The sequence below is a fragment of the Juglans regia genome, chromosome 13 (genome assembly GCF_001411555.2).
Source record: "Juglans regia cultivar Chandler chromosome 13, Walnut 2.0, whole genome shotgun sequence".
NCBI lineage: Eukaryota > Viridiplantae > Streptophyta > Magnoliopsida > Fagales > Juglandaceae > Juglans > Juglans regia.
In genome coordinates this window covers 37186248-37196533 of record NC_049913.1, presented here as the reverse complement: position 1 = coordinate 37196533, position 10286 = coordinate 37186248, and the positions used below count along the sequence as shown (strand labels likewise).

Below are 10286 nucleotides of genomic sequence, written 5' to 3'. Positions count from 1 at the left end.
TTTTAGCATCCATTCTTCTAAAACATCTTATTTTTCTCTATCTGACTAAAAAAGTAAATGAAGATGATTCAAACTTCCAAAAGCTACACGTCGTTTTCAAATGGAGCTTTATTTTATGACTTTATTCCTTTATTTTCACATCAATATGGAGCTAAAATACCATTTGCCTCCACTATATTATGTTTTACTTAGGTCCCATTTGGATTGCGAAATCATCTCAACTTATCTCATCTCATCATTACAATTTTCTTAAATTCACACATAAAAATAATCAACAATTCAACTTTTTCAAATTTCAATTCAATATTTTTAAATTTTAAAATAATAATAATATTAAAAAATAATATTCTAACAATATTTGATTTAATTTTTACTTTTATTTAAAATTATCTCATTTCATTTTAGCTATTTAAAATCAAAGAAATTCTTATTCCATGATGATGCTGACATGCATTTATCAAATTCTTTGCTTGTTCTTCGTATTTTGCTTTTATCCTTCCCTTCCTATTCAGTGCCTCTTAAGAAAAGGTGCGGGTGGCGGAATATTTACATGTGGATTATTAGGAGAAAAACAGATTTAGATTAAAAAACAAGTTCGCAAACCTTGCTTATAATTTATTGGGAGATAAATAATTTATTTCACATTATATTGTTCCTTTTATTTTTCTTATACGGTACCCTTGTGCCCTTAATTTATGCTCTTCTCGAACAAGATTGTGCCTAGCTAGAGATTTTGCCTTAAAAAGGAGATAAATATTCAAAATTGGAAAGCAAATAAAATTAATAATCCTGAAAATTGATTTAGATCCTCTAGTTTTTTAGGTATATTTATTATATGATGAAATCCTTAAAATATAAACAAAATTTTAATAAATTGAATCAGATTTTATCATCAACTCAAGCATTCAAATGATCGTAGTCTTTAGAAAATTAGAAATCCTTCTCTTAGGGCTAGTTTAGATTCAGAGATGAAATGAGATGTGTTTTAGATGAAAAATAAACGTTGAAAAAAATATATTATTAAAACATTATTTTTTAATATTATTATTATTTTGAGATTTGAAAAAATTAAATTATTTATTATAACTTGTGTTAAAATTTAAAAAAATTATAATTATAAGATAAAATAAGATGAGATGAGATAAAACATTTTTCAAATCCAAATGGGCTTAATATATTAATTGGCTATTTAACGATGAATTAAAAGAGAAAGAAAAATGAGATATTTTTACAAAAAAAAAAAAAAAAATGAGATAATTTCTTTCCAATTGGGATCCACGCAGAAACCATAATGCAAGAGAGTGATGGCGTGACATGCAGTCATCAATCATCATAATTCATCGCATGAAACAGGAAATTAATTTCCATCATATAAACTGAATAGAAATAAAAATCATTATCTGGGTAGGTGTCTTCTAAGTTTGTTTGTGACCTGGGAAACTTATTATTAATTCAAGCTTCTTTTTCCTCGTTACTTTTTTCATGATGACTTATAGCAATCAAACAGATAAAATTAACATGTTCAGAAATATTTTACAATTTTCTCCGTAAAGAATGGATTGTGGAGTCGTGGACTGAGAAAACTTTTTAAAAAATATTGCCTAACCAAGGGAGCCCACTAAGCATGACAGCAAAGATTATCCCAAGTGGCTCATTATGATTACAGATTGTCACCTCCCAAAGAAGAAAGTCTTATCCCTGAACACATCACAATTAGTTAGAGAGGGTCCATTGGGATCTAATCCCAGCCAATATATATATTTTTCAATGTGTTGAATTTATTTTATCAATAAAAAATAATAATACTACTGTTTACAAAAATTAATCTAAAATAAAGAAAATATTTAGCGTAATTTATCATCTATAAATACAGCAAATAATGCATTGTGAAGGGATAGTATAATTACTGTTATATACCACTCTTACATTTTACTTTTATCTCACTATATAAGTTGTGACACATTTAACACCATTAGATAATAAAGAATTATTTAATAAAATATCATCTAATGATGATAAATATGCCACATCTTTTATACTGAAATGAAAGTGGGATGGTAGTATAATATATAGAATTTTCCATTCTAACAATTTGACATTAATTATGTTCAATACCTATGTCTCAGTATTATTACTTTATATATCTCACATCACCTAGTGTAACTGATGAGACATAATTCCGAAGAACATGATTTTCCTTAATAAATACACAAGTCAAGGGACGTGGGTTAAACTTCAAAAGGCACAAGATATGAAAAATCTATGCGATTATCACCTCCTCCCTGATTCCATTTCATCCAGCGATGAGCTCAGATGTCCATTCAAAGCAAATGCCTCGTTTCCATTTTGTCTTGCCTGTTGATTCACGACCTGAATTCCCGTAGCCTGCACATTAAGCGCATCCATATGATACACCGTGTTTGTATTGGTACGTGATTCCTCCAATGCTAGGAAATATGCATAAGGGCCCCATCCTGAAACCAAAATATTAGCTCAAAATAGTAAGGCAGAAAACTAACTAATGGCAGTCTGAAAGCAAGAGCCGAACCATTGAAACTGTTGTTTTTTGTTGTAAATAAAGAAACTCTTCATATATGATGGTTAAGCTCCCAAGTGAAATTTGGCATTTGCCAAAGTCTATTTTAAAAGCAGACTCAAAAACTTCAAAGAATAGTTTACTTGTTGCAAGTTAGTGATGAATTCATAATCACTGAACTATGAGAAGTGGACTCGGTAAAATATTTATACATGCATCATGTATTTCTCTAACTTTTGAAATGTGCAGTGAGTTGATCTTAGCTGAAAATATCAGTTCCTAGTCCACAGGACAAAGGTAACAACATTATATAGAGCATTTGAAATTCCATTGAGTTCTTCAAAGAACAAAAGAGAGAAGGATGAATACCATCGTTATCATAAGGGGGTGGGAAAAACTGCCGATAGCAAAACGCTGCCACAACTAGACCTGCAAGAGATGAGACATATATATAAAGCTGCAGAATCATGCAGAAGATGCAATTCCAATTTATTTTCTCTACAAGTGATATTACCTAGAACACCTCCAGCAAATACGTCTTGCCAATGGTGCCAGTAGTCATCAACCCGTGAGATGCCAACAAGGGATGCAACGAGCAGTGGAAGAATAACAATGCATAGTTTTGCCGCATGCCCTCTGCGATCAAATACTTGAATTTTTCCAGACAGGTATAATGACAGAAAACCTAAACCTGCAAAGGACCCTAGGGAGCAAAATCATAAACTATATCAGATCAGTAGATCCATGCACTGTTTTTAATGATTTCGTTAACTTTGACAACATAATATATTTTTCAACCTTCATAATTCAAGTCTCTTCAGAAACTGTCTGCTTGGTTCAAAATAGAATATGGAAAAGGTAGAGCTAAATTTACAAGCATGAGAAGATCATCGAAGGTTTTATTGACTAGTATTTCAAGAACACTTTCTAGCCTTCTTAAGCCAACTTGGTTTAATAATTATATTGTTTGTTCTTTCAGGTGTAAAATTTATGGATTCCCTTAATTTTTCATATCAATTCACCAAAACCCTTAAAAGCCTGTAGTAGGAAGTGTTGCTTACATGAAGTATGCCCGCTTGGGAAACTCTTGTGTCCTTCCTTGATGTCACCATCTTTACCATGACACACCACGTCGCCCAATTGATCGTAGAGCTAGAAAAAGGAAAAAGCATACAGATCAGATCAACAACGAAGAGAGCTTTGGAGCAGATTCTCATACTTCCATAAATGACATAATGGATATTCGGTCAAGAAAAAAATCTAAACAATGAAATGTTTGAAGTCCAGCAACGACCCAGGTAAATGCAAGAGTTTCGCAACAACTCACAGAAAAATAGTTAAATTTACTTGGTCATTTAAATCCAACAAAACATTTAACTAGCGAGCTAGCAAGTAACCACTCCACAACCCCCCTTCTTTTTCTTCCTGTAGGTAAATGTAGAGAGCAACCCAAACAATTAGAGTGTGCCTTGTTCAATTCCTTGAGAAAGTTTGATTAAACTGATTTTTGAGAGTGACACAGAACACAAACCGAGTTGAGGAAAACCCTTACAGATATAATAACAACAAAGATGCGAAGAATTTGGAGGAAAATAGAAACTGGGAGCATACTTCATTTCCATCAGGAAAGCAGCGATAAAAGAAGTCTGGTCGAGGCCTACCAACTGCATTCTTTATTGCATCCGTAATAACCCCAGTAATCAGCACAGCAAATAAAAGACCTGCACTTCAACAGATATGTTAGTCATTCCTTTAACAGGTATACTAAAAAAAAAAGTTATAATTAAATACCGACTGCAAAATAAGATTACCAAGAATGCTGTGGTGCAGATCGTAGACATTTCTCCTACGAAAGTAAAAGAAAAGGAAAATGGCAATAGGCAACAAAACAGCATACATCTGATCATAGAAAGAAAAAGAATCCGTTATCTATGTTAGGTTCCAGCAAATTAACACAGCTAAGTTAGAACGATCCATTTTGTAGTAGCACCACCTTAAGGCCAAAATTTAGATTTTCCGTTAAAAAATTACAATAGAAAGTGTCCCTTTCCAGACAGCATACTGTCACCAATGAAGAATCCTTCAATAAGATTGCATAAACATTTATCGCAGAGTAACTGAAAACAGAGTACAATTGTCGAAATGCTCTAAGGAAGTAAATGAAAATTAAACTAACAACATTTGATCCGAAAAATCAAAGGAAGAAGAACAATGAGAAGTACTTACAGGAACAGCCCATACGGGAACTGTGCTGTCTTTCAAGGGATATTTGAGGTCTGTCATCATATCCTTTCCCACAAAGCGATAAAACGGATGAATGATAAATAAAACTATTTCTATCCCAGCAAGAAGCAGCAATATAAGCCAATCATGCCTGTGATTCCTAGCAAGTACCGCACCATGAGATTTGATGGTGTGCGCCCCAAGCTCCACCTCTTCCGTTCTTCGCTGCTGCAACATTCACAAAACACCAAACTAGCCGGTGATAATTTCTTTTGCATCATGATTCACTGCTCTAAAATTAAAGAAAGCACAAATTTCCATCGATGAAAGATGAAAGCTGAACTTTGTCTTAAAGCAAGTGTTTCATCTCATCTTCCGGGTGTAAGAAATTAACTAAAATGATCAGAAGATCACATGAAAAAAACTTTGGTTTGCCGGAAAAAGTCCATTTATAGCTTTCTGCAAGCAATATTAGCATCAAACTGTAGATCAAGTTAATTTACTCTCAGAACTAGATAACCTGTTTTATGCACCTCTAATTATTCAGAAATAGAGAGATTAGATTAATCTTTGATTAGATGACAACCATAACTTAACAAAAGTAACTTACAAACCTGAAAGATACTGCGGAAATTCCCAAAGGAACAAAGCGATGCTACAGCCCTCCACGCCATGGACGAACAAACGCAAGAATTTACAGGCCACAGTGGTGGAAATTCTAACAATAAATGTTGTATGATCTTAAAAATTGACCAGAAGAAAATGAGTGATTGCACAGATAAGATGAGGCAGTGCTGAAAGTTGCTATGTTCCCTGAAGAAGTTAGAATGGTAACTATTACAGAACACAACAGTTATCAGAGAGGATGAGAAGACCGTTTGAAATTATACGATTTGCCGCCGGACGGTTTCATTGCTTGGATCGCCGCAGTTAGCGGATTAATCAAATAAGCGTTAGTAACGAGTTAAAGACCTCTGTGAACAAAAAAAGAAAAAGAAAAGGAAGACTAGTTATTAATCCTAAATTTTATATTTATAAAATCTAAAATAAAGAATATTATTACTAGAAAAATAAAAATATGTAAGTTTTTTATTTTCTAAAGAGTAAGGGGTTGTCTGGGGAAGTTAGATCATCTCATCTCATAATTTCTTATAATTTTATTTTTAAATATTATTTAAATATAATATATTTTTTAATTTCAAATTTTTGATTTTTTCATCTAATCATTACCTAATGATTACCAACTTCTAAACAAAATATAAAAAATAATATTATTTTTTTAAATTTCAAAATAAAAATAATATTTAATCAATTTTTTAACTTATAATATTTGTATTAAATTATTCTCTCATTTCTCAGTATTCAATAAAATATCTTAACTAAATCTATTTTCATTTACTCTTCACAAAATTAGATCATCTCATCTCATCTCATTATCCAAACATGTCCTAAAATGTTAAGATGAGAGATTAATGTTACTTTTTTATAAACAGAGATCTTCTCAAATTGTTTGATTGAATGGGATGATCTAATTTTTTAGAATGATAATACTTGTGTAAAATTTTCGAGATGTATGAATTCCATGCTGACTATTCAAAAAAAAAAAAAAAAAAAAATCTCTGATTAGACAATTCAATTTGAATATAGATCATTTAAGCGAAGAAAAGATAGACATATAAAGGTCTAGATTGGTAGACGAACAAATCAAAATCGAATTAAGTGTGAGGCTGATACGAAATTAATGGTCCATTACAGAAAATGGTCCCTTGTGTTGCAGAAGACTATGGAACTGGCTGATAGGAAAACTCAACTGTGAGGAAGTTGAACGGGTAGTTGTCATTATGTAAAAACTGTGTGGTTTTGCTTAAATGCTTTAAATCTTTGAATGAGATGTCCATTTTACAGAGAGTTATGAGTAGGGGGTGAAAGTTGGTTCGGTGGACCTACCCGGGACCAAGACCGTCTCAGCCATTGAAACAGAGGATTGAGACTTCTTCTCATTTTAGATAGGACCAAATCGATCGAATTTAAAAAATATATATTATTTATATAATAATTATATAGTTAATTATCTAATTTTTATTTAACTTATCACCAGTAAAAATATAAAATTTTAAATATGTTATTAACAAATTAATATTCTATCAATTAACTAATTATATAAGTTAAGAATAAAATTTTCATCTAATTTATTATTATTAACCATATAAAATAATTTTTTATTGAGTTAGTTACATAATTCACATTAATAATTCACTTAATTTTAATCTAGTATTTTAAGTAATTTTTTTTATTAATTTATTTAAAAAAAGAAGAAGAAAAAAATTAAAAAAAAATAATTGGGCCAGACTGATAACTACCGGTCTGGTCCCTAGGGATGTTCGATTCGGTCCGGTCTGGAAAAAATGGATCGAAAATTTCAGTCCATCATCCCCCAATCTAGATCGGATCGGACCAATTTAAACCCCAGTTAGGAGTCCAGAAGGCTGTTTATGAAAGGGAATGCCCAATTGAAAATATCAAGCTTGTGCTGAGTGAGCAGACGACATGGAGGGTACAATATTTGCAACAAGAAGAAAACAAGACGCGCCCCACCGGGATGATGCCTAGCCTTTGATCTTCAAGATTACCAAATTCGGCCTCCATCGGAGTGGAGCGTAGCCCACATGCACAGGACGAAGTTTCTGAATCTGTCGGCGCGTGGCCATCACGCGCCTTTAAGGAGACCTCTGTCGACACAACGCTTGGCTTCTCTGGACTCCATGACTCCGGGGCTTCCAATATTGACCGTCGACTTTCCTCCCCGAGTGACCAATGCCCTGCATGCGCCACTGTAGAAGCATCGTGTGCTGTTCATCTTTCTTTCTTTTTTTTTTTTCCTCTATTTGTTCCATTTTCAGTGTTTTGCTAGTGTTTGTCTTTCTATTTTTCTGTTCTTTGGCTGACCTGAGTGAGGTGTTGAGCCTTTGAATCGGAGGCAATCTGGGGCAAGAGCTATTCGAGAGTGGTGGGCGATGTCACGGTTGGGAATCGTACGGCCAATGCTCACGCTCGTAGGTGCTACCTACGCAGTGGAAGCTATTTTGTCGATGTGTGAGCTGGGTGCTCGTGCCGTCAAGGCTCGATATGCCGATACTTGCGATAGGCGTAACACCCGGGGTCACACCAGTGCTTGTGGTTCTGTAGTTTAGTTGGTAGCTAGTTTTGTTTAGTTGTTAATAGATTTTATTTGTAGTTTTATTTGTTTACTTTAGTATTTAATAAAATAGGAATAGGCTATTGAATTTAGTGTCCATAGCAGTGTCTCATACTTTTCGTCCCTGGGAGGATAGAGGGGGCCTTCAAGTTCTATTTTACAAAGCGCTTTCTCTGTTATGAGAGAGTTTATTGAGAAGTTAAGACAAAATCGACCATAAAGAAATTTATATGTGGGGAAGTCGCAGAGTTGATGTATAATTTGGCTTATAATCTGGATTTTTCTATGTATTGATAAGTCACAATTATAACTTCAGTTCATTAATGAAATGAGTCTGTTTTAATTAAAAATAAAATAAGAATAAGAAAAAATAAAAAAGAAGAAAACAAGACGGCTCATACTCATAGTTTGGCAAGAATGTCACTGACCAATGAACAACGGCACATAGATTGAAGAAGGTTTCAATTTAATTTGTTTAAAATATGCAAATATAGATCTTTACACAAACTTATCGAAGAAAATTTATTCGCTGAATTGACTTAACGTAATATGCCATATTTATTTTATAATAAAAATAATATTTTTAATCTAATAAATCATATTATACTACGTCTGCATGTAAATTTTCTTTCATAAAAGTTTTGTGTAGACCAAATATTTTTTAAATTTTGCACAAAATGAGTCGTAATGTTATACACTATATTACCATTTTATTTTTATTTCATTATATGAGATGTGAGATATTTATTATTATTAAATAATAAAAAATTATCTAATAAATTATCATTCAATAATAATAAATATATCACATTATATATAATAAGATGAAAATAAAATAATAATATATTGTATAAAATTTTCCTTTTAGATGAATGGAAAAATACACATAAGTCAAAAATATTTATCTAATGGTCAGGTGGCGATAAGAGTTGGACGGTTTGGTGACCTGACCAGAGGTGTAATACATGACACATGTTGTCTTCTTTCTAGCTTTAGTGTCCATTGGGGTTGGCGGGTGGGGGCATTGAGGGCTGTGGGGGCCTGCCTGCCTACCATTGGAATTGGAAACCAAATTAGTCATCTGAGCCGACAGTGCTGATGCATGTAAATCCATATCCAAAGCGTTATGATTGAACCCTTTTAGCCAACTTACTAATAAAGTCATCAACAATTAGAGAGTTATTTGAATATGATTCACATTTTTGTATTGCAGTTTTACATACATACTAGTGTCATTTTACCATCCTAATCAACAAATCAATTTCCAATAAGCAATATTCATTAGCAGTGTTCAACCGGATCCGGATCTGAATATCCAGCCATAACCAGATCCAAATCCAGACATTTAGATCCGGGCGGTTATCCGCCCGGATTAAATACCCGATCCGGTTGCATACCCTTAATATTCATAACATTCAAAACCAAAATTACTCTCATTACTTATCAACAAAATGTTCTAAAAGTGGAGTGATGTGTGCAGTTGATGCCTCCTAACTGATGAGTAGACTTAAACCTTGTTTCTACATGACCTGATCATGAATTCAATCAGGCACTCACCATCTATTTTCATTGTTGAACTCTTTAACAACATGAAAAATGACATGAGTATTTATTAGATAATTTCTAAATATAGATACGTGGTACTCTCATTTTATATTTATATGTTATATCATTATAATTTCTTTTATGATATTAATTTATAGAATTTTTTTACAAGAGTATCAATAGTAAAATGGAGCATTCTTTGTGTCACTTTCTTATTTGTCTTCTCCATTGCATGCATAATCCCCGGGTTACAATTTTCTGTGCCTCGTGGTGGCCGTAGTAATATTAATGCATATAAAACATGAATTCCATGCGCCTAGAGCCACAAATATGTTGGCCCAGCCGCATTAATAACAAATAATATTGAGGCTTAGTTAGGATACCAAACATTCTCATGTGTAGTGGTTGATACTTGGTAGCCAATAAACAAAAAATATATAAATTAAGAAAATCATGCATATACTACTGCTTGGTTAAGCAATCATAAGATTGATAATTCGTGTTACTAATGCTATGATCGCGTTGAGTTTGACTAGGATGTATATGAATTAGTCTTCATTTGACCTTTTTAATCGAACATTAAAAAAAAAAAAAAAAATCTCTTGACTTTATTTCGATTGGAAGAGTTAATATTGGTCTGACCCAAATTGAGGGTCTCAAGGCCCATCATCCATGAAGGGCTCAAAGGAGTCGTGCAACTTAATGGAAATCCTATCCGCCGCCAATCTATTAGGAAGGGATAAATCTCACGTTATAAGAAGGGATAATTAGGTAATTTTGATACAT

The 10286-nt window shown here is 32.8% G+C and overlaps 1 protein-coding gene across 2 annotated transcripts; it reads right to left on the bottom strand.

The window, feature by feature from the left end:
* Window positions 1–2055: 2055 nt before the first annotated feature.
* On the bottom strand, window positions 2056–5743 carry LOC109007669 (lipid phosphate phosphatase 1-like). 2 transcript variants are annotated; one of them, XM_018987439.2, is made up of 8 exons: window positions 5374–5743; window positions 4763–4987; window positions 4348–4435; window positions 4148–4257; window positions 3598–3688; window positions 3051–3239; window positions 2906–2965; window positions 2056–2474 (listed from the first exon to the last, which is right to left on the bottom strand). In XM_018987439.2, the coding sequence occupies exons 1-8, from the start codon at window positions 5431–5433 to the stop codon at window positions 2272–2274; spliced, it is 1026 nt and encodes a 341-aa protein (XP_018842984.1). In that variant the 5' UTR covers window positions 5434–5743; the 3' UTR covers window positions 2056–2271. The 2 variants fall into 2 exon arrangements, with proteins under 2 accessions (XP_018842984.1, XP_018842989.1); XM_018987444.2 differs by having other exon boundaries at window positions 3051–3227.
* Between the last annotated feature and the right edge of the window lie 4543 nt (window positions 5744–10286).

Excerpts from the sequence above, each read along its gene's own strand:
- LOC109007669 (XM_018987439.2), bottom strand. The coding sequence starts at position 5,433 with ATGGCGTGGAGGGCTGTAGCATCGCTTTGTTCCTTTGGGAATTTCCGC. Across the intron at positions 4,988-5,373 it reads ATTTCCGCAGTATCTTTCAG|CAGCGAAGAACGGAAGAGGT; the intron begins GTTTGTAAGTTA and ends TGAATGTTGCAG. Across the intron at positions 2,966-3,050 it reads ATTTGCTGGAGGTGTTCTAG|GTCTAGTTGTGGCAGCGTTT; the intron begins GTAATATCACTT and ends CATCTCTTGCAG.